This window comes from Octodon degus, unplaced genomic scaffold, assembly GCF_000260255.1.
Source record: "Octodon degus isolate 3935 unplaced genomic scaffold, OctDeg1.0 scaffold00094, whole genome shotgun sequence".
In the NCBI taxonomy this organism is placed as follows: domain Eukaryota; kingdom Metazoa; phylum Chordata; class Mammalia; order Rodentia; family Octodontidae; genus Octodon; species Octodon degus.
Window position 1 is genome coordinate 10859329 of NW_004524670.1, and position 25601 is coordinate 10884929.

Sequence of the window (25601 nt, forward strand, 5' to 3'; positions counted from 1 at the left end):
AAAAAAAAAAAAAAAAATTGTATATTCTGGGTTTGGTTGGGATGCTTCCTTTTCAGTGAATAGGTTAGAGAAGAAAATAAAATACATAATTAAAATGTAGCATTTAATATTTTAAACATCAATTAGTTTTAATAATTTTAAGAAACAATTCTAAATAAAAAGTGTCTATACGAATGTATCTTGAAAAAAATATATATTCCTAATACATCATTCAAAGAGTATAATACCGTGGTATGAGTGATGACTACTACTCATATCTCATGATATTCCCTATCCTTTGCCACCTGGTTTCTTCTGCCTTTTCTTTCTTCACAGCTACACAGTTGAATTTGTGCAGTTTCCCTGGTTCCCTAGTGCTCCATCCTACCCTTGTAACAGTGGGGAGAAAATGCCTGAGATTCATGAATTCCACAGCCAGCTATTTTGATATTCTTATGCAAGAAATAAAGAACAGTGTCAGATGTGTGTAGTGCAGAATGTACATTAGCTACTTTTCCATCTGATGTAAGTACTTGTAGAAGTAATGAGGGTAGGTGGCTGTCTCCACCCTGGCATCTCACAGAACTAGGATATACTCCTGTGTCATCTCTACAATCCAGTGTGTCCATCAGAGGTAAACCCTGAACACTAACCTGCATCACTGGACCATGAGGCTGGACTAAACCCTGGGTCCTGTCCTCACTCATTTCTGCCAAGTCACTCTGCAACCTTATCCACTCAACTCTGTACTGCTAAGTAGAATTCTGGAGTACACAAAGCCCTGAGGTTGGGGACACACCTGAATCCAGATGAGGGCATCTCCTTCCAGGCCTGAACTAAGACTCTAACATCTCTCTATAATGTCTGGCAAAAGTTTATTTAAATGCAAACATTTTGAAATCAGTTGCTGGACATTCTAACTCTGAAATAGGCAGTCATTTCCATACACTACTCTTCCTCCTATAGAATTCAATCTTTTGCTACTAAAAGCTCTCTGAATCTTTGTACATTGCTTTATTGCCAAACTTGGAATTCAGAACCTAGTCTGTTCCAGAGCCCTTTCTGATGCTAGAGAATAGGTATGAACATACTTTCGCTTCTCTCCTAGCCTGAGCCTGCCTAGGGAAATTGGAGAAGCTTAACTTAAAAACAATGCTTAAGTGATACCATGTCATTACCAAACAGTATCATTACACAGCAAATGCAGAGTGATTTTTTTTTTAAATGACAGTCTTATTACAGCAAGGTATAAAGCTCAAAAGACAGGTATCCCTTGGACTCTATGATTATATTTAAAACATTGCGTCATTATCCTGTCTTGACATTTACTCGTGGCAAATATGCAACAGACACTCAAATGAAGTATCTGGGAAGGTTAGGATTGTCAACAAGAGAGCAGATAAACATGCCCCGAAAGGCCTTATGAAGGAGAAAGTCACAAACCTTTGAAGACTAGAAGAACAGCTTCATTAATCATTGAAAATTCCAATTAAGAGATTATATTATAGAGCCAGGGAGATGGCTGAGTGGAATAAGTGCTTTCCGTGGCTTATCTTTGGTGCCCCAATACAATTTAATCATATGAAAAGAAAATTCAAAATGTGCTCCCAGATTCCAGCATAAGATAACCTCTCAAGCTTTATCTGAGCTTATAAACACAAAATGAGGCATAAATGAATTTAAATGGCAATATGAGAACAAATTTAATTTCTAATAGAAACACAGTTCAAGATGGAGTAAGTCAAAAACCTCAGTGTTTATCTGCACATGCATTTATTCCTGGCAATGCACTGTGGCTCTCCCCAGAGTGTTTATCTAAGTGGACTTTCCTTTGATGGACCTTCTGGCATAGCACATGTGCATGTAACATATACGTCCACATGTAAAAGTAACACTTTCTCCCTGTAAAAGCCTCCTAGGATAATCATGGGGAAAATGGAAAGCATTAACATATGTCCAGTATCTATTAAAGGATTAATGAAACACAAAGCCTTTGGTAGATATTTTGCCACGTAATTTGTCATTTTTTATAAGAACGTTGGAGAAGAATTAGAGGCACAAACTGTGAAGACATTGAAAGTCTACCTAAATTCACCCCTTTAATGAAACCCATCCCATAAATCACTTGGAAGGATCAAGCTATCTTTGTATCCTTGGCTTAAAAGCAAAATAGTCACTTAGCACATGAGATGCACAATGAAGTCCTTGTGAAATGCTGATGGAAAAGATTTCTTCCTTACTGGAATGACAGGTATGAGAGATAAACACCCAAGAAGTTCTCAGATTCCCTCTATTACCAGTTGAAAGAAACCAACTTATGCAACCAGGTATTAATCTGCTAAAGCTTCCATTAAAAAAGGAAAATACAAACTTTCATTCCAAATTCTATCCATTCTATCTGCAGTAATTTTTATCAGCCAGAATAAAGGGAATGCGTAACCGAATTCTAAAAACAAAAAGAGGCTACTGAGAGTGTTAAGTTAAGCTTTGGGGTTGCCCTCCATCCCTCCCCAGTGTCCACTCAAGACATACACATATTAACTTCACCTCATGATGAACCGTTTCCTGTCTGCAAATACATCCTTGTGGCTTCCTCTGGAGAAGGAAGCGCTTTATCAGTGTCTGGAATAGCAGAAGCATAAATCAACTACAAACATAGAGACATCCTGCAGCTTCTAGTCCAGTTTCGCCTTGGAATTCACCTCGCTTTGTAAGAACGAGGTGCATTCTCAGTGGGAGAAAACAAAAATCTGTCTCAGTTCAGGCAGGAGCGAAACAGGGAATGCAAACTCGGTCCACTTCAAAGCTCAGGCATAGCTTTCGCTGACTAAATAGCAATCTCAGCAGGAGTGACAATGAAAGCTTTCTTCTCTATTACTGTTTGAACCGACCACAGGTTATTTGTTCACATTAATTAGTTTATATCTAGTATTAGGCAACCTTGACTTTAAAATGCTCTTTGCTACCAAATGAATAGAGAAACAAACAAAACCAAAAGCTTTTTGTTTAACTGTTGGTCTTGCCTTGGAAAAGGGTTTTCAGGTCTTGCAGACTTGAAAGTGAATTTGTCTTTAGACACAGGTCCCTGAATTCACTTCCAGAGAATGAAAATGAAGTCCGTGTACTTGACAATACTAGGCTAGGCTGACTGAGTGAACAATTCATTGTGCTAAAGAGATACTGCATTTCAATACTCTGAACCTTCTCTGAACCTGGAGGAAAGTGCTAATAAGAGAAAAGAGGCTTGGCAGCAAGGGCATGCCAGTCTTGGACTAAAATTTGACTGTACAAATTACATGGAAAAGTTAACATATAATTAGGAGACCCATCATCAACCAGAGGATCCTGAAACCAAATGACGCAATGGTCTTTGTTAGGGTTTATATCTAGATGTCCCCTCCCCCACACACCCAAAGCTTCATGTGCTCACATATGGAGCTCTAGGGAAGTGGCTGGCTCATGAGTGTGGATGTGCATCACTGGAATAGCACACACTGGTGGGTTGCTAGCTCAGTGTGATGTTGGAAGGGGAAGCCTGGAAGGGAGAAGCAGTTGATTGAGGGTGTGTCCTGGAGAATATATATCCTTCTGTAGTGGACTGCTAACTTTTGGTCAACTTGTTACGCTCCCCTGAATTGAACTAGCATGGCGCTGGGTGTGGGAGGCCCATCTGAGGATTGTTGCCAGCGGCAAAAGAGGCAGAACTGGACAAGAGCTGGGAAACTCTGTTAGGCATGCTGTTTGGAGAAGCTGTTGCAGCTCTTGGAAGCTGCTGGTTCTCTTGGGCTGTTCTACTGGGAGACTTGGTTATATTGTCTTTCCTGGTGAATTTGACTGTTCTTGTTGCTGGAGAAGCTTAGGACCTCATAGATGCTGAGAATGGCTGTGGTTCATTTTGGAGGAGCTCTGGTCCTCATCTTGTGCATTGCTTCCTGGCTCTAGAGGGGAAGATAGTGCACAGCTCAGCCTCATGGAGAAACTTGTCACACTGGCTTTTCTAATGGAAACTCAGCCTTCCTCATTAGTAAAGGAACTCAGGACCTCTCCATTGCTGAGCATGGCTGTGGTACTTTTCAGGGAGCTCTGGTTCTTATCTTGAGCATTGTTTCCTGGCTCCAGTTGAGATCCCTCAACCTGCTAATACAGATCTTCCATCTGGCTGGCATAGACTTCCTAGTTTCCACCACTGACCTTTGGGCCTTCCCAGCACAGATCCATGAAGCAAGTCTGCATGAGACATTGTCATGGGCTCTAGGTCTCCAATTGAACTTGTAGGAGGCATTGTTACAGGCTCTCAGTCTTCAGCTGGACTCATGCAGGATATTAGGATCCAGGCCCTCAGCTGGATTCTTTGGTCTTTGGTGTGTGGACAGATTTCCTGGATTCTGTGTATGATTCTTTGGGGGATTGATTATAAATTAATCTTATAAAATATGCCCTGCATTGTATTGTTCCCTTGCAAAAACTCCAAACCAAGACACTGTCCTACTCCTTTGATCCCTTTCTGCTTCCAGACTGCCATGCCATGAGCTGCCATGCCTTTGCCATGCCCCTCTTCCACATCACCAGCTAACTATGGACTCCACAAACTGTGAACCAAAATAACCTCTCTTCCTTTAAGCTGTGGCTGTTGGGTATTGTGTCTTAGTCATGAGGAAGCAACTAAGACTGTCTTTATCTCTCCTGAAGAGTAAGTCACCTCTCCTTATGCCCTAATAGCCCAGCTCACAACTGACTTCTTCCAAAAGGGAATGTTTCTCCAACTACTGGCAGCTACTATTACTCCCAAAATATGGTAAGAATGTGCCTCAACCACCCAGTTGACATGTTGACTATTGACATGCTGACTATAGGACTTGCTCAGAAGAATCCTCAAAAGCCTGATATCTCTTAAAGGGCTGCTACGACACCAAGCACTTCCCCACCCCCAGAACTAAGACTCTAAAGCCTGGATCAGCACTAAGCTACATGGGCATCTCTAAGCTCTATATGACATTCCTTAAGATGGCATACAAGTCCTGCAGAACCTCCAGCTTTATAACCTAGTTCATCTATGATGACACTTAGCATTTGCTTGTTTTTGTAACACAAATATTCCACCACAACTGATCCCAAGCTACCAGCATGAACTCAACTACTCACAAAATGCCTGCAAATTTAACAATCAGCCTTATGAACTCTTGAAGTGGCTCTAGGGACATAGGTGTTTACAACCAGGTGTCACACTACACTGTAACCATCCTCATCTAAATTCTGACCGCTGTGCTCTCTCTTTCACCACAGCACATGTGAACCTCACACATGCCTTTTCTTGCCCGTTGCCAAAGTAACTCATACTCTTTCGTTAGTCACCAATCTGAAGTTCTTCCTTCAAAAAACCCTCCCTTGTTCTCGCGCCATTTGCTGGGGCTCCAGTTTCCTCCTAGAACAGTCCCACTTCCTTGTCAGAGTTTTGCCATGCACCACTATCTTTGTTGTGTCATTATCTGTATATCTTACATTTCTAAACTGAGGAAGGTCAGAGGTCTTCTTTCTCTTACTTATCACTACACTTTTGATATAAATGGGCCACACAGGTCAGACCCTACTCTAACTTTCATACATGTTTTCTTTTTTTTTTTTTTTTTTTCAGTACTAGAGATTGAACTCAGGACCCTGCACTTGCCAGGCAAGGATTTACTTTACTGAGCCATCTCCCCAGCTTACATGTTTTCTCATGTTATCCTGAAAACAACCTGAGACTGGCTGCATTATTGCTTTGTCCATTGTGCACATGAGGAAATCAAGGCACTAGGAGTGTTACCACTCTTCTCTCAGCTCATCCAGGACTTGGCTTGGGTAGTGTGACTAGTGGGCCCATGCACTTGCCTCAAGAAACTGTGTGTTGACTTTTTTTTTTTCTGTTAGTGATCCTCAAGGAGAAAATGGTAATTAAATTTAAATTCTCCCTAATAGAGAAATTAAATACTGGCATTTTGTTGGGTAAGCCCAAACTTTGGGAGGGATTTTTCATTTCTCAAGATCCAGCTCTACCTAATGGGAGCTATGCTGTCCATTGAAAATGTATGACCTGGGCCTCTCACTCTGTATTCCCACTTGTCTATCGCTAAGGGGCACACAGGCATGGTTCTCAGGGGTAATGACATCCTCCTGTAAGGATTCTCCTGCATCTTGCTTCTGTTTCTCTCCATAAGATAGCTTAAGGTATACTACAGCTGTGATGGTAGGCTCATTTTTAACTGGTATGTGGTATTTCAATCATAGCCACATGCTTGAATTGACTGCCAAACTGTCGCACTATTAGACATTCAGCAAATTTTGTACTTCTTTGTCTTCAAGCGGTGCTTCAGAAAATAATTTTATATACTCTTCCTTGTCCTCCTATGTGTTTTTTCTAATATAGCTACCAAGATTGGAAGAGACTATGTGCTAAGGTGCATGATTTTAATAGATATTATCAAATTATCACCATAAGCCCAAGTGGCTGCACCACCGGAAATGTATAAAGGTACCCTTTTCCCCAAGTATTCACACTAAACATGATGAGGATGGTATTTTAATTAAACAAACATTTGAAAGTATTATATCATACACCAGCTATAGTAGCTTCCATAGTAAGGAAAAATGTACACAAAAAGTGATAGTTTTAGAAATATAACAAATGACAGTATTGCTGAATGGCAAAATGCCTTGTCCAGAAATCCTATACAGGGGTCTAACTCACTTTATACAAGCCTAAGAAGAAGCACCTGGGAACAGCTGCACTGGACTTGCAAATGGCCACTTTGACTAATGGGCACTGAATTCTCTTTACCTATTCTCCAAGTCTTACGGAAACCAAAAGAAACAAAAAATGTAGGGAAAGAAAAAAACTATTGAAGGTAATGGAAACCACACACCAAAAGTAAATAAAGGAAGGGCCAGCCAGATAGCTCAGCAGATTAAAGTGACTGCTTAGGCAGGCGCAGAGACCAGGGTTCAATCCCTGGTATGCCGTGCCAGACCTGCCCCAGGGGCACACTGAGACAGTGACTAAGACTGGGTGTGGTGGTGCACACCTGCAATTCCAGCACTTGGGAGACTGTAAACAGGAGGATCACCAAGAGCCCGATCTGTGTAGTGAGACCTGTAGACACTGTACCAAATACATGTATTTTTAAAAGAGGAAATAGAGGGCAATGATCTGTTTACCAGAAATAGAAATACACTTCTAGGATGACAATGGTAACTCTGAGCATTCTGGAAAATAATACTAACAACAGTGAAGCACAGCAAGGATAAAAATATGAAAGTCTTTTAGAGGGGAGCAGGAGAGTTTACACCTCTGCTGGTGTATTAGAAGAAGCAGCTAGTGCTTAAATTTTTCTCCTTTTTAATTTCTTAAAACTTTTTTTTCCAATTTTGCATGCTTATATCTGATAATATAAACAACTAATTTGCAGACATTATGCAGTATAACAACCATTGCTGAATTACTATTATTTTGTTTACTGAAATTCTGTATTATTTCTAATGATTTATTTACTATGTTTTATTCTCTTTAAAAAATAAAAATAAATGCCCCTTCCCCCTTCATTCCTCTCTTTTCTCACTCTGTCTTTTAAAAACACAGACACCCTCAATTGAAATACATAAAAATTGTAATAACTTGGAAAATGATACAGAACAAGAAAGTGTTCTGTCTCATCAAGATTCAAATTTCAATCAACACAGCCCCTTCTTTCTTCTTTAACCTTAAGTTAAAATAACTGCCACAAATGAGATGGCATGCTCTAAAGAGAAGAAGAAAAGTAAAGAAAGAGCTTGAGGGAAACTATAGCTTCTGAGTCATATAACTGTTGTGTGAGGTACAATTACATGGGGAGAAAGTAAACCTGAGACCAACTAACATGAGTAAGGCTGTTCATCAAGCACTGCAAGGTGCAGGGCCTAAAAACTGCAGAGCCTGTTTCCCCCATTGCATGACTGAACCTGCTGAACCTAAAGAGACCACTGAATACCCAGGAGGTTGCACAATAATCTGAGCAAATACAATGTCCCCGAAGTATTACTGCTCTTAAGTAGACAGAAAGCATTCCTTCTAAGATGACTATTGAGAAGTGTCTACAATTGCATTTTGGCTTCAAAGTCATTAGCAAAGATCAAGGCAAAACAAAAAGTGTAAGAGGAAGACAATAAGGCATGATTGGAAAACTTTTTATAAGCTTAGATCCTTTCCAAGACATTTCATTAAACACACCCTCAGACAACACACACACACACACACACACACACACACACACACACACTCTAAGAAAGGGAAAGCCGCAGAATTTGCTGTTCATTTGTCTTGATTTGGAGTTTGATGTATCATAAGTACTCAAAACTGAGGTCCCTTGGGAACAGAGGCCAGTTCCCTAAAATCACTTGTTCATTGTCTCAGCTGCTTCCAGAACTAAATGATATCTCTCTTGGAGAGAGGGATTATCTGAATGCACACCAAATGCTAATAAGAGAGATTTACATGACCCTTAGAGTAAAACATGCTTTCTAAAATCCAACTTAAGCATGTGACGAAACTACAATTCCCCCAAACCTGTGCTGGCTGAATCATTTACCTGGGGCTGCGAGATGACAGGGGTCGCAGTAGATGCAGCAGCCATGACAGCTCTGTCGTTGTGAGCAGTGATCAGACCCCAGCACCACAGGGCCAGACACAGGAGCCAATGTTCGTGGCTGCTGATCAAATCACAGTCATGCTAGAAGAAGATATGGACCTGGAAAAGGAAAAAAACACCCACAGTCAGTACATAAGGACCAGAATATAAGAGTAAAGGCCCTTTGGCTGAAGGAAGCAAGGACATTTTATATGAAGTACAAAATATTGGCTTACTAACAATAGGAACCCACAGAGAAGATCTAACATCTAAAAGTTATGAGTTCTGTAGCCTTTGCCCCATTGATGGTGAGTAGATTTTCGTAGGTTTCACCTCAACTCTGAGTGCCAGCTAGATGTTCTAGAGAGGTAGTGTCAAGTTGGAAAAAAGGAAGGTGAACAGGAAGAAAAGCCACTTTGTCATCAAATAATAAGAAAAGAAAAAAAAATGAATGATCTACATTTGACAGTCTAAGGCAGACTTCATGAGACACCTGAGAATTGGAAGATGAGAGAAGATATCCACAACCAAGATGAGAGAGAACTGAGACCCGAACCAAGACTGATTTCAGGGGTCAGTCTCACTTCTCCAAGAAAAAAGATATAAACAACAATGTTTTTAAGAAAAAAATTTCAGGTAGTTCTAAAGAAAGCAGCATGCAATTCAGATGGCCTACAGTGACCCTGTGACACAGAACCCCGAGCTGGCTTATTCAATATAAAACTTGAATAATGTACTTATTATTTTGATACATGTTTCATGTCTTTCAGATAACTAATGAAGATAGATTCCCAATTTTATATTTTGAGGAAGACAGATAAGATATAAAACTGTTTTCCTATAGAACATTTGAGATTTATTTTAGATATATACATTTGAGACTTCTTTACATATTACCAGTATTTTTCATAGAACAATATATGGTGACTAAATTTTGCCAAAAACAAGGAGCAAACCACATTAATTTAAAGGTATAAATCAGCATTCTTGGGAGTGATGTCTCAAAATTACATCTAAGAAATCCATTTCCTTCTCAACTTATTTTTAAAAACTGCATAAATCATGAGATAGCTTGACAAAATGACGAAAGACAATACCCTAAGTAACGAAGCCCATTTGCTTTCTAGCAGAATAAAAACTGGTTTACTTTGATATGCTAGTCCTCTGTTTTACCGCAGTCCCAGATAGTCAGCTACAGTGTTTCCAGGAACTCTGAAAGACAGACGCACTCCCATGAACACTTCCAAGTACTTGACATCTTTCCTGTCATTCTTTCCAGTTGCCATCAACCTGACTCTACAATTCCTTTAACAGAATTCTGAAGTTGTTCTAGCCATAGAAAATCAAATCAGTATGGGTTTATCCCACTGCCATTAGGTTCTCCAGCTGCCTTTGGGTTATGATTAGTGTTCCTTCCCCTTTTCATTCTCCTCAGCATCTCTTGTTATCTACAGCATCTTCCCAAACCATAAAAGTACCTCTCAGGCTTTTCATAGGCATGAGTTTTTCATCGACTGATTCACTGAGCCATTCACAAATTCCCCTAAGATCACGAAGCTGAATTACCTCATTCTCTCCCCCTATAATTCAAATCATGTATAGAAAATACAGATACAAAAATTCATAAAACTAGAAAGTAAAAAGGAGGCTACTGGGGGATGGGAGGAGGAAGCAATGGGGTATCAGTGTTTCCAAATTGTAGAGGTGCAGTTTGGTCTGGTGAAAAAGTTCTGCACATGGATACTGGTAACAGCTGCACAACACTGGGAGTGTAGTTAGCAATGCTGAAATGCATCCTTAAAAATGACTGAAATAGCACCTCTCATGTTATATATATGAAATTTTAAAAAACATTGAGATTCCATCTCACTCCAGAAAGAATGACTATCATCAAGAAGTCAACCAATAACAAATGCTAGAAGGACTGTGGGGGGAAAAGAACCCTTCTCCATTGTTGGTAGGAGTGCAGACTGGTACAGTCACTGTGGAAATCAGTATGGAGATTCCTCAAAAACTAGGATTAGAAGTCCCATTCAACCCAGCTATCCCCCTCCTGGGTATTTTTTCAGATGAACTGAAAACAGGATACCACAGTGATATATGTGCACACACATTTATAGCAACACAGTTTGTCATAGCTAAATCTTGGAAACAACCCCAATGCACATCAACTGAGAAATGGATAAAGAAGATGTGGTATTTTTACACAATGGAGCATTACTCAGCTATAAAAATGATAAGCTAAAGGTTTTTAGAGTTAAATGGGTACAACTAGAAACCATACTCTTAAGTGAAATGAATCAGACCCATATGTGTAAACATATTATCTTGCTGGTATAAGAACCTGAAAGAATAAATAAAAGCTGAGAGGTACAATAGATACTGCAAAAGAGAAAGAATTTGTTTAAAGGGAAGAAACAACTGGCATGAAGGAAAGGAAAAAACAAAAAAAGTAGTAAAAGAAAAGGTCATGAGGCGGGTGAAATAGCTCATTTGACTAAGTGCTTGCTTAGGCAAGCACGGGGGCTGGGGTTCCAACTTGGGCACCACATGCTATGCTCTCCCCCACAGCTCCCCCACCCAACCCCTTGGGCACACTGAGTTGGCCACCGAGCCTGGGCATGGTAGTACAAGCTTATAATCCTAATGCTGGGGAAGCTGAAAACAGAAAGATCACTACGACTCCAAGCTCTATAGTGAGAACCTGTGCCAAATACATTTTTAAAAGGTAATGAAAATAAGGAATGATATAAAACTAGTACGAAAAGTATAGTCTAAAATTATAAGGCCAGCGAGAAAGCTTAGCAACCTAAGTGCCTGGTGTGGCACATGCAGGGACCAGGCTTCAATTCCTGGTCCTGCGTGCTGCATTGGCCCCGCCACTGAGACACAGTGAGCCAGTGACCGAGTCCAGGAGCAATGGCATGCACCTGAAATCCCAGTGCTGAGGAGGCTGAAGACAGGAAGATCATTATGAGTCTGACCTGCATAGTGAGACCCTGTACCAAATACATACAGTGAAAATAAATAAATAAAATTATATATAGACTATCATTAAAAGAACAGAAAAATGTACAAGTGACATGGATGAGAGGCAATTAAAATTACACTTGTAGAGGAGCTGGGAATGTTGGGCAGGGGCAGACCATTTGCCCCACTTGTGGAAGTTCTGGGTTCAAATCTCAGAACCATGAGAAGAGTACAATTTTTCAGAAAAGATACAATTTCCAAAGAAGAAAGCTATATAAGTTCATTCCTCTTTCCCAGGTTACTGGAGAAATGATGAATAGGGTTTAAACACAGAAAATACCCCAAATCAGTTCCAGAAACTACAAAGTGATCCCATAGTTGCTAAAATTTCCAGAAATTGTACTGGGAAATCAATTAAGATAGAAGGTCAAAAAAGAGAGAGACTAAAGCACAAAGCTCTCTTCCAGAGACACTGCAACTGAATGTAAAGAAAACAATTCAATGGGAAAGCAGCAGGCATGGAGTGATGCCTGCATTTCCAAGGAATGATGGTGAAGGGAACTAAGCCAGGGGAAAGCTGGGTACCTTTAAAATACACTAACTCTTTTAAGGGGCTTCTGGCTCCAGAATCAAACCACGTAAGTCATCTCTGGCTACATTTACTCCTGCTCTACATATGGCCATGAATAAAGCTTTAGCAAACCTAAAAGAAAAGAAAAGCTACTAGCTGGCTTCTGAGGATGGAGGCTGGGCCAAGTGACAATAACTCTGCTAATTACTGAGAGCCACACCAAATACCTAAAAGAAAGTCTGATTTGAAGCAAACTTCCATTTGATTACCTCTGGAGTAGTTGTTGGCTCTCTCCCCAGGCCTCACAGAAAGATGAATTCCTAATTGGTAAATGAATCTACTATAAACTCAGCCTCTTTCCTGTCTCATTCTTCTGGACTTCGGTCAACTAGTGACTCATACTAGTTTCCTGAAAAAACACAGGGCAATACCTGATACTGAATATGCAAAAGATTCCATCTCCAAGAATAAACAAGAGAGAAAAATCCAAATCTACCAGGCCAATAAAATATATTATTATATTTCAAAATAAGAGAAGACTTGAGAGTCAGAGCTAATATTTACTTAAGAAACAAGTACATGACTTAAAAGAGAAAACTTGAGGAAAATTTCTAGCTCATGTTCTTAAAACTGTTGAGAACATAGAGTAGCATCTTTAAATGTAGGGTGGGTGGGCATGAAAAGAACTATGTGAGATCAGCAAAGATTTTTCATTACCCAGAAAAAGAAAACAAATCTGCATCTCAAACTCGAATGAAGGCTGTCAATAAAGCAGAAAACACAACTAATGAAGCCAAAGACAGAGCAAAAGCATCCAGGTGGGAAAGTTACATGAGTATAGATTTTAAAGCCCCAAAGAGAATAGATGAAACAAAATTATTAAAGGAGGACAGAAAATACCATTAACACTGATGCCAGGAAAGATTAGATTTATACTCTAAGTTTTAGAAAACTGCTATACAGTTAACAACATAGATCGAACAGGGAAATTTTTCAGACTTACAATTTGTATCATTCTCTAGAGATCTAGGCAGTACGGCAGAAACCAAGTAGAAAAAACCCTGAACCCCAAATCTGGAGGATCAAAAAAATGAGATGCAGGCAAACCAGAATCATAGCTTATTTTTCTTCATACCTGTTACTCTACCGAAACAAACCAATATTTAACAAAAGTCTTATATCATCTAAGATAGGTGTTATGGTTTGTGTCTAGTTACCCCCTCAAAGCCTCATGCAGTCATGGGGCTGCTTCAAGAGTTTGTGATTGTGATTGATTCTTGACCCAATGCTGGGATTACATGTGTGAGTGCTACACACTGACCTGAGGTGGGTAAGTGTACAGTGTAATGAGGGGGGGAAAGAAGCCAGCTAGCTGAGAGAGCTGCTGTCCCTTGATTTGGTCTTTTGCTCTTTCCCTGGGTGCTCTGTTCCATGTGTTATTCTGCCTTGGAGACAGCTGATTATGGACTGAAACCTCCACTAACTGTAGGCTAAATAAACCTTCCCTTCCTTAATTCTCGGTGTTGGGTGATTTGTCCCAGCAATGAGACAAGAGTAACTGAGACATTGGGAGAGATTATTCTCCTTGGAATTTCAACAAATGAAAGCTTAACAATGAAAACATTGAGAAAAAGATACTATGTTCACTGAAACAAAATCAGGGTACTTAAAAACCAAGCAAAATTTAGAAATATTGGAATGTAATTTAAGAAACGGTCCAAAATGTAAAGTGAAAATAAAGGAAAACAGAAGTGGTGTGAGAGGTCTAAGAGACAAATAAGAATTCCAAAAGGAAGGAATTAAAAAGGGGGGGGATGAAAAGTATCAAATACCTCAAAACATTTCCTAAAACAAAAATATTTATAGACTATAATCCCCCTGGGTACCCAATGGCCCATTTCAATGGGTATTAGTATGACCACTTTAAGGACATCTTTCATCCCTGTGAGTTTTTGTTTTTAATACAGGGGATTAAAAAAATCTGTAAGATATCAAAAAGGGATGGAGCAGGTCATCAGCGAAAGACTGAGAATCAAAGTCTTTGGATTCGTCAAGGGCAATCCTAAAAGCTAGAAGGCATACAGCAACAAGGAAGAAAATAATTTATAACCAAGACTTCTATTGAAGGATGTTCTTCTGCAAAACAAGGAGGAAGATAAGAAAAAAGGAAGGCATGTAGTACAGAAAACAGGATTCCAGCACCGAAGAAAAACAAAGGGAATTCCTGGCATAACTGAGAGGGAGAGCCCGGCGTGACAGGCAAGGAGACCTCACAGCTCACCCTGACAGAATAACTGTCCATCTGGTGCACTGAGAGCAGATTTCTGTATTGAGTTTGGGACCAAATAATAACAAACACATAGAAAACTAAATAAATATCAAGGGAATGGTTAATTTAATGGCAAACAAAACAATATCAGAAGGAAAAGGATTCAAAGAACATTTCAAAAATTGCACAGGTATACATGATATTAAAAAGTTCATCAGCCAAGTAACAAGGAATACTGGGTGAATTAAAGTCATGACCTAACTCTGCGAGGACGGTGAGGTACAGCACAAGAGAAGTGATAGCAGATATATGTAAATATATACATATTTACAACTCATACATCAAAAATCAGAAATAAAAGTCTCAGAATTTAACAATGGATACATATTTCAAAACATCTTATGTGTGATTTTTAATGAGAATAAAAATCTTAGAGACAATGTATACATCTAATGGGGCCCCTAAAACAGCTAAAAATGGTGAGCTGGAGAAGACAAAGCACAAAAGGAATAAGGACCATTTTTCTTAATGAGCCTCATGGAGTTGAATTATAAACATTTATAAGGAGGATTTTAAAAATCACAAGGAATATCACTGCTGCAGCTAAAAGTGTACAACTACAAGAGACAGACATACTACAGCAAGCACCTAAGTTGACACTCTGGAACCAGACTGATTGGATAGAAGCACAGGTGTTTATCATAATGAGCTATATTGTATTGAGTAGAAATTAGAGGTACCGGAGATAAAGGATCAACATAACACTTGACATACTTGAGAAGAACAAAATTATTAAACAATAAAACAAACTTTTCTACTTCTTACCTCAGAAATAAACACAAAATATCTGATTTAAAAGCCAGCGAAAGACTTGCACAGCCATTTGCCCCAGATAAGATATATGATTGGCAAAACATGAACTCGGGTTGCACACGGTGGTCACCAAGGAAATGCAAAATAAAAATGGGATAGCGCACACTGACTAGGATGGCTAACGTAAAGATTAAAACTAATCTAACAAGCTGAAAACTAATGCTGGCAAAGAGATGGAAAAACTGAAACTCTTGTGCACAATTGGTGAGATGATACAATGTGTGTAAGGCTTTTCCTTTAAATAATAAGTACGGGGCCCTGGATGTAGCTCGGTGATGCAATGCCCACCTGGCAAGTGCTAAGCCTGGACTTCAATTTCCTTTTTTTTTTTTTTTTTTTTTTTTTGCAGTACCAGCAATCAAACTCAGGACCTTGCACTTGCCAGACAGGCACTTATGCCACTGAGCTATATCCCAGGCCCTGAACTCAATTTCTGTAAGCAAAACAAAAAGGTTAAGCATAGAACACTGCCATATGACCCGCAATCTCATATCTGGATATATTCCCCAAAGAATTAAGAATAGGTTCTCACACGGCCACTTACACAACCCACATTCCTATAGCATTACTTATGCAGCCAGCAGGTAAAAGAATCCAAGGTGTTCAACAATGAATGAAAACATAAAAGAAAATGTGGCATATATTTATAAAGAATCCTATTCAGCCTGTAGAGGAAAGTGTGGCATATGCTAAAACATGGGTGGATCTTGAGAACATTATACTAAGTGAAATAAGCCAGCCCCAAAACCACAAGTACCGTATGGAACTAGCTAGGAGATACCTAGAATAGTTAAATTTATAGTGAAAGAAAGTACAACAATGACACATAGGGACTAAGGAAAGAAAGAATGGGGACTCTTAATGGCCAGAGTTTTAGATATAACTCTTAAGATGAAAATCTGGAAACTGGTTTCATTCTATGCTTTGAGTGTTTCCTTCAAAAGGCCATATTAAAAAAAAAAAAAAAACCTAGGCCTGGCCATATAGCTCAGTGGATAAAAAGCCTGCTTAGGCAGACACAGGGGCTAGGGTTCAATCCCTGGTTTGCTGTGCCAGCCCCACACCCAGGGGCACACTGAGACAGGAATTGAGACTGGGCATGGTGGTGTGCAGCTGTAATTCCACCACTTGGGAAGCTGAAACCAGGAGGATCACTATGAGTCTGAACTGTGTAGTGGGACCCTGTAGATCCTGTATTTTTTTTAAAGTCTATATTTCAGGCCTTTGTGTAGTTATAATCCCAGCTACTGGGAAGGGTGAGGCAGGAGGAGCACAATTTTGATGCTGGTTTGAGGAATTTGGGGAGATCCTGTCTCAAAGTAATAAAGATAGATGGAATACAGCTCAGTGATAAGAGCTATGCCCATAGTACTGTTAAAAGGAAAAAAATGCTTTTGTGCTAGAAATTCAATCTCCGTTTGTATAGATGGATGATGGCATGTAGTGCTGGTGTTGGGAAGTCCTCAGGATGGGCTGAGGTCCTGAGGGTAGGGCCCCCATGACGGCACTCGCAGCTTTATAATAAGGGGAGAGATCAATGCCAGCACACCTACTCTGTCTCCTCATGGATACCTTTTACCATGTTATGAAGCTCCCAGATGGCGCTTATCAGACACCAGACTCAGAGCAATAAGCCACACAAACCTCTATTCTCTATAAATCACTTAGACTTCAGTATTTTGTTAGAGCAACAGAAGATAGACTGAGACACTGCACAGTATTTCTGACTGTATTACTGACTACACACTTAAAAGTTTAAGTGAATAAATTTTATACTATGCATATAAATGCATAATATATTATGCTTCACCACAGTTTTGTTAGAAAAAAGAAAAAAGTTTTGTGTTTACAGGAAAGAAGTGAAATAAATGATCTACAACTGAAACATTAACCTTATATTACTTACATTTTATGGAGAAAAAAACAATTAGGTAGGGAAAATCATCAAATCAAAATTGGAAAAATACTGGGCCAAATATAACTATTGCTCTGGCCACAACAGACAATAAGACAAAGGAACAATTTTCAAGACTTTGTCAGAAATATGGAAACACCTTAAAAGCTCTACATTCAACCAAGCTGTCACTCACTGGCAATTTGTAAGAACAAGGTACTTTTAAATACAAAACAGCTCACTCTGAAAAATCTAAGCAGTGTCATAACACAACTACTCAATAATAAATCTCAATAATAGGCTCAGGAGAGCTCTGGCAGGAGCATCCTATCCCTCTACATAAACACAGAATGCCAGTGGTAAGAACAGTGACAAAAATGCAGTTAGGAGCACCTGTAAAGCTATATAATTAAAATATATATAACTAATAAGCTAAAGTGGAAACCAGAACATCACCAGAAAAAGGCCTTATTTTTCACCTGTGAAGAAAAAAGTAAATTGGCAATGTTTTATTTCTAAAGTTAACAAAAATTACACTGTGGTTAAAGACCAAAAAGGAAAGGGAACACAGGACAGGGTGACAAAAAACAGCTATGATAGCCTGTCCCTCTCCCTCTCAGCTGGGATGAAAGAGAGAGATCAGAGTCCCTTTGCTTCAGGTGCTTCACAAAGTAATCAGAAAACCCCCGAGAAACCAAATATTTCTCATGCTTCATTTTAAAATTCCAACTCCACCTGTGCTAAAGAAGTTACCCTCTTCCTCTCAGAATACCAGACCTAAGATTCTGCTTGAATATACTCACAGCAAACACTACATTTCACGTTCTTAACTCCTTCCTTTGCCACTTATAGGGTCAGTTTATCCATGTGCCTCCATAACCCTTCTATCCAACCCTTTGCTATACATTGGGCCTAGGAGTTCTTTATTCTTTTTCCATGTGGCCCAAAGCTAATCCATTCAAAGGAAGGAACATGGCTGGTCTGCCCTGATGCTGACTGCTGAAAGAAGAACATAGCTTCCACGTAAACACTCCTTCCCTTGTATTTTTATCAGTTCAGACTCCAGTACTCGATAGATGGGAAAAATGGGCCAACAGTCACATAGACTCATGGAACTGACTTGGAGCCTAGAGGGACAGGTATACTATTTCCATTTCATAAATTCATGATGGGAAGAAATACGTCCTAAAACTCAACATAACCAGGAATTTTTTAGGCATGGTTTATACAATAACCCCAGATGCCCAAGGATGTTTTGGGCAAATTTGCTTGTCAGAGTCAAGCCAATTTGTGTCATTATGCTTAGACAGTGAGGAGAATCTCTCCTTTAGGCATACTATATCAAGAATGATCTAGAACTAGAGACTTCTGAGTTAGATAAAATGTATGTGTATGTAACCAGTCATGAAAGGAGAGAGCAAGAAAAGAAGGAATGAGATTTACCTTTTAAAAGGGAATGAAGAAGAGATCAATAAAGAGGACTGAAAAAATATTCTTGAAAAGAAGGAACGGTTCCTCGTTGGGCAAGAGACAGGCATGGCCCTGTTTCTTTCCATAGCCCAAGACCATGTCTAAACCCTTGATCTTAGGGTCTACATGCCATGACTCCTACCCTTTTGTAGAGGGCTGAAGAAGACATAGGATGGATGGGAATTCAGATTTGCATGGGTTAGAGTGAGTGGCGTATCTAAAGGATACAGTAGATATAGCTCTACTGTGGTAGTTCTACTGTGGAATACTTGAGAGCCACTGAGCCAAGATGAGGTGATTTCAGCCCATAGTTTTCATGACCAGGAGAATTACAACCTCAGTAACCAAGACTCGGACAGGCTTGGCTCTTCTAATCACAGTGGGTGGAGGAGATCTGGGAGCTGTTTCCCTCTAAGAATATTGCATGCATCTCACATCAGAAGTTAACTCCTACATGTCCTACGACGAAAGGCATATGTACATTCAGATTGGTGGAGGTGAGGGGAAGGGAAATGGGGAAGAGGAGAGACAGAAAGTGGTGGGGACAAAGGGTCAAAATATACAAAACTGTGGCTGTGGCAAGAACAGTGCTTCTGCCTAAAATGAAAGTTTTCAACAGCAGTGTTCCATTGAGAAGCACAGCCCAATATTTATGACTTCAAATGGCTTCAAACTCAAGGGCATTGGGGTCAAAACCCTCCAAATGCATTCAGAATGCTTGAATAGGAAAGTGATTCTGGGCTGGGGAGATAGCTCAGTAGAATAAGTGCTTGCCTGGCAAGTGCGGGGTGCTGAGTTCGATCCCTGGTAATGCAAAAAAAAAAGAAAGAAAGAAAGTGATTTTAAAAGTGCACTTCAGTGCAGCAAAGGTATATTTGAAAGACCATTTTCTTATTATTTTGTCCACAAGGTAGGCAAATAAGCACTCAAAAATATTTCTTACATAAATATAACTGTTACAATACTTTGGAATGTATTCTGGATATATATTTGTTACATGATATACATCAAGGTCCTAAATCTTAGACAGATGGTGGAACACACCGATAATCCCAGTGCTCTGGGAAGTGGAGGCAGGAGGATTGAAAATTTGAGCCTAGTTAGGGCAACTTAGCAAGACCCTATCTCTAAATAAGCAAGCAGATACCAAACAAAACAATATGGAGTTGCGGATGTATATGTGATGAGGGATGAATCCAGGATATATAGAACTTTTAAAACCCAACAGTAAGAGATAAAAACAAACCAATTTTAGAATGACAAAATACCTGCATAGGCATTTCCCTTTTTTACAAGTGGTCAATAAGTATAAGGAAAGACAGTGACTAGCACTGGCTACTGGGGAAACTAAGATCCGTAATAATATTTTATAATCACTAGGATAGTAATACCAAATGTTAGTGAGTATGCAGAGAAACTTAAACTCTTACACACTGATGGTAAGAAATGGAAAATCATGCAGCCACTGTGAAAAATACTAAACCTAGAATTTCCATGTAACTCAGTAATTCATTCCTCCTATACCTGAGAACAGAAAATATATTTCCACAAAAAAACTTCTCCAAGAATGCTCATAAGGCCTTTTTGGTCCTCTCCTGCATGAGGGCTGATCGGGTGCCCTGAGCTCAGTAATAAACGGCTTTCCAAATTCCAATCTGGCTGAGCTGGTTCCTATTCTGAGTGACCCATAACATTTGGGTGCTTATCCGGGATCCCCTTTACCGGGGATCAATCTGAGGATCCAGTATTTTCTGAAACCACTTCCCGAGGGCAGACTTTCTGGCCCCAGGGTTGTCTCCAAAAACTTACAAATATTATCATTCGAACCTCTGAGTCGTCTGTAAGTTCTTACCGGTAAGACAACTGTATCTGTTCTGTTCGGGCGCCCATCTGGGAGTCCAAGGCAGTGTTAGATGTAACAATAGCCCCTGAACTCGACTCCCTCCTTGACGACGGATCGGAGTCTCGGATCTGTTCTTGATTCATTTTTGTGTGTTTCGGCCGATTGTTGTTCATCTGTCTAATAACTATGTGTCAGTGTGCTTCTGTTTCTGTGTCTTTGTCGCCCCTATAATGTTTTCTAAATAATTTTCAGGATTTCAGACAATGAGCCTCAGAGTACGGAGACTCTGTGTCTCCCAGAAAACACTGGACCTTCTCAGAAATGGAATGGCCCTCCTTCTCCTAGGCTGCCTGGTCTCTGTAGGGCTCTTTTAAACTTTCTTTTGCTTACCAAGTCTAGAGAGTCATCTTTGGAAATCTGGGACACCCTGACCAGCTCCCTTACATTCAGGCTTGGATTGATCTTGCCCATGAACCTCTGAAATGACTCAAGGATTGCTGTTCCAGACGCCGTTCCCGGAGGACTGGCCAATCCCACATGGTCACACTGGCAGTTCCAACTGATAAGAAGCGGCTGTGACCCCTGACCATCACCCTCAGGACCCGCTTATCCTGCCTGCCACCCAGTACACAGATAAATTCATTATGCAGTTGTTAAAATATTGGTCAAAATGTGTTGGTAAATCTAAGCTAAAACATGGAAATGTTATAAGGTTATGATGCTTCTTTAATGGGACATTTTATGACTGTTTTGTATTTGTATGCCATGCATTTGAACTGGTTGCTAAACATACTGATATTCCTTGCTTGACTTTTTAGACAACACTAGAAAAAAATGTTTGTAAGCCTCTAGTGAATTTTATGTAAATTTCTTAAAAAATGGGATCTTTAAATCTAGTTTGGACTTAAAAAAATATACATGCCTGTAAAACATGTGACTCCTTTTGCTAACTAAATGACATTAGGTCGACAATGGTTCTTGACTACTGAAAGATCTCTATTGACCTATTGTACCTTTTCCCTTCTCTTTCTGCCAGTAAACTAAGAATTCTACCTGAGCTTTTCAGTAGAACTTGATGAGTCATGCCTTCAGAAATTAGACTGAGGCAGACACTTACAGTCTACAATGGCTGTCAAGAAAATAACTTGCATCTGTGTGTTATACATTAAGAGTAAAAAGATTTTTGTCAGCCTTAAAGTAATGTGTTTTTACCAATATGTAAAATTTAATTGCTAGATGATAAATATAGGTTTCACCTGTGAGCTTCAAGTTTAAATCTTGTACAGTTGCTAAAACTGTTTACCTAGGTGATTAGGTGAAAAACACAAGTGTCTGGAGACTTGGCTGGCTCAGTGCACGGGACCAAATCCTCTTGCCAACTGTTCTATCTATCTCTAGAAGAGACTTTTATAGCCTAAAAAGTGCTCACTTCAAATTGACCTTTTTATGCAATGGTTATGCTTCCTTCTGTAAGACTCCTGTCACCAGACCAGTAGTCTTTTGTTCAGATTTTGTTTGCCTTTAGAAAGTCATTCTAGTTTTGAAATGTAGATGTGGGCTACAGGAGAACCAGGCAGTTCAGGAGCCTAAGGCTGCTGCTTCCTGACCTTGGGAGCCTAAGCATAAGATAACCTTAATCACAGCCTTGCCCTCCCTTACTGAAAGTAAGGTTTCTCTATTTGCATTTTAAAAGGGTGGGTTCTAAAACAGCTGTAATACAAGGCTACACCCATCCTTAGCTGAGTTTATGCAAAGATAATATCTTTTAAAGAAGTAAAAAGACAGTTTAAGTTTAGAACTTCCAGAGTTTATGCGCCTTTTTCTCTGTGACCTAAAACAGATAATGTCAGATTTAAAAAATCTTTAGATGACCCTGATGAGTACATTGATGTCTTTAGAGGATTTATTCAGACTTATGAACTAGATTGGAAAATGTAATGTTAATCTGAAACCAAACTTTGACTTCTATGAAAAGGCAGGCAACATTACAAGCTGATATTTCATTTGGAAATAAATGTCATATTGTTAAACAACCAGAAGATAGACAGCCAGTCTATGTTGGTTTAGCTGTAACAGGAACTACCTGCTCCCAAGCAGTCAGACCCCTGCTGGCCTCATAGCCAGGCAGGAGATTATAATAAAAAAATATTTTCTAATGTGTATTCTTGAAGGTCTAAAAAGAACTAAAACCAAGCTTTCAGTTATTAAATTTCAGCTGTTTTACCAGGAAAAAGATAACCACCCCTCTGATTTCTTAAAATATTTAATGAAAAACTGTTAAAGCATACTTCTTGAGATGCTAATTCAGTAGGGGGACACATTACTCTTATAGATAAGCTAATTACAGGCAGCTCCAGATATTAGAAAAGAGCTATAAAAGATAGCGTTTTCTCCAGATAACTCACTTGATACTTTACAGGACACTAAGGAGAAAATGTTCTATAATCAGAACTGGGAGAAAACCAGGGAGAAAAAAACAAAGAGATCAAAAACGGCTGCCAAGGGGCCAGGGAGATGGCTCAGTAGGATAAGCGCTGGACTGGCAAATGCAAGGACCTGAGTTCAATCCCCGGTTCCAAAAAAAAAAAAAAAAAAAGGCTGCCCTTGTTGTGGCCTCAAAACAGACCCTAAGTCTGATTCTCTGGGCTCCAAGAAGAGCCCAACGATGATGAGGTTCATCTGCTACTGCTGTCAGAAGCCAGGCCACTGTAAGAGGGACGACCTTAAAAAGCCCACAAGCCATGCCCTGACTGCTAAGGCAGCCACTAGAAGTGAGACTGCACTCTGAGGCGGAGGCCCCAGAGCTCAGATTCGGCTTCCCAGATGGTCCAGTAGGACTAAAGGGCACTGGGCCTGCCTCCTCCCTTTGGCCAGACTGTTACCTCTACCTGTCATCTCCATGGAGGAGCCCTGAGCAATCACAACTAAAGGAAAAAACTAGCCTATTGCTGGACATTGGCACAGGTTTCTTTGTCTTCTCCAACCTTGACCTTCATTCCAGTCATCGTCATCTTGTTTTAAGCTGTAATTGAGATATATTGTTCATGTACAGATAAAATCCTGTCAATGTAAAAAAGTTCTAGAGACATTGGTTACACAGTGTCAAATAGCTTTGGGCCTATTGATAGAGCCAGGCCTTGTCTTTAGAACATAAAACTCAGAGTCAGTGTTAAAAAGATAAATCCTTCTATAGTGCCCCTTGATTACAGTAGGGACCATATCCCAAACTGAATGGGACATTGGTTAATCTGACTGAATACTGTGTATTTTGTGATAAGTTTATTAAGTTAGCCTGGTTGACTTCTGATGTAACTCAGGTATTTCATGCTGATAGTAAACACAAGTGTAACTAGGAAAATATGCCAAACTGTACTTAAATTACTTAAAAGCATTAACAGTAAAAATAAGGTATTAATTTTGTTTTCCATATGTTCTCAAAATTTAGAGATAATTATAAGTAGAGCTAGAGAGACTTATAACAAACTGTCAGACTCCATAAATAAAGGGGTCTAAAAGCTAGTGGGTTATGATTGCTAGCCTCAAAGTTTATACATTTACCTGTTTGCTCAAATGCTTGTGCTTTGATTATACATGCTATAATTTCTCAGAATATTTGTTGTGTCCTAGAAGATACCAAAACCCAGGTAATCATGCAGGTAAAATTTGTTAACAAATATGTTAGAATAAGATTCCTTTTTCCTGGGTTCCACCAGATTTTGTCTATAGAGACACATATTAAAGCCTAAACTAACTGTCCACCTGATAGAGCCCAAGTAATCTGAGCCTTCTCTGGGTTTCCTGCCTCATTATGCGGAAAGTTTTGTGTTCTATGGTCAGGCCTACCTGCAAAAGGCCTTAAAAACAAAAAGTTGTACCTTACTCAGTAGACCCCAGATATCTGACAAAAGCTGCAGAAGTTAGAAGGGTTTACAGGAATGAATTCGTCTGAGTTGAGGTGTTTCATAGTAGAAAGGATACAGAATGGAATTATAGATGGAAAATGAGAGTGCTGATACTAGTAGCCTACAGAAAAGAAGGCCAGTCAGGAAAAAGGAAAGAGTTATGCTTCCCTGGACCCAGACAGAGAGAAGGAACATTTCAAGCAAAAAATGTACAAAGCTTCTTCAGAAGAAAAAAAGGAAAGTGTTTATGATGGAGTCAGAGAAAGTTTCAGATTGAAGTTGTCATGGGTCTTCCCCTTTCAGCCTGAGGAAACCCATGTTAACAGCCAATATAAAAAGAAAGCCTGTTAAACTTTCAATAGATGCTTATACAGATTTGTCAGTTACCCAGCCAGTGGCCCCATTTGCCAGCCAGAAAGTACTCAGTGTTTTCCATAGGTCCAGCAAATGTATGTGCCCCAGTACCCAATGGCCATAGAAGATTAAACCCCACATTAAAGAGATATCTGCTAATGGACCTACAAAATGTTCTGACTAGTGTTATGCATGTTTAATTGTTTCTTTGGCTTTGCCTCCTCCAGATTTAAAGCTATTCTGCCTACCCAAAATAAAAATGCTTGGTGTCTACTGAGGGCCTTTTAGGTAGAACCTCTGAAGAGTGTCTCTGACTGCCGGTCAACAACTGCGACCCATTTCAGCCTGAAGTAGCCAGAGCAGTCATCACCCATACACCCTCATGGCAGTCCGGGTTACTCCTTCAGAGGGAAAATGTTGCAGGCAGTTGAGTTAGATTAAAAATATCATAGGCAGTCAGACAGGGCTAGGTCCTCAAGGAGACAAGGTTAAAGACAAGGTGACTTTACAGCTTGAGAGATGGATGCTGCCCACTGTGGGCCAGACCTCAAGACAAAAGAGGAAACTACCTGGCTGATGTTACAGCTCAAGAGGTGGCACAAAAACCAGTGGAGACATGGAAAATATTGGCTGTTCTAGAGTTTTAGAAAAACCCACCTACTCAGACTCTGTTGTTAACTAATGTTCCTTGCTGTTTGAGTAGATTAGCAGTGGTGACCCCATGTCAAAATAATTTGATACAACATCACCACAAAGGGTCATGAGTGTGTAATACTTGATTTAAACATATGATATTTAGCATTAAAAACCTCTTCTTCAGCGAAATACCAAACAACATGT

The 25601-nt window shown here is 39.7% G+C and overlaps 1 protein-coding gene across 2 annotated transcripts in view; it reads right to left on the reverse strand.

The window, feature by feature from the left end:
• The window catches only part of Lpar1 (lysophosphatidic acid receptor 1), an 80642-nt gene extending 71981 nt beyond the window's left edge, over positions 1-8661 (reverse strand). The window contains exon 1 of one of the 2 annotated variants that reach the window (XM_023722948.1): positions 8577-8661. Coding sequence is in view for 1 of the 2 variants with exons in the window: in XM_004638089.2 (XP_004638146.1) it covers positions 8577-8621 (45 nt within the window). In the remaining variant the exon portion in view is untranslated. The remainder of the gene's footprint in view (positions 1-8576) is intronic. The other variant, XM_004638089.2, reaches the window with a different exon arrangement.
• Positions 8662-25601: the final 16940 nt, after the last annotated feature.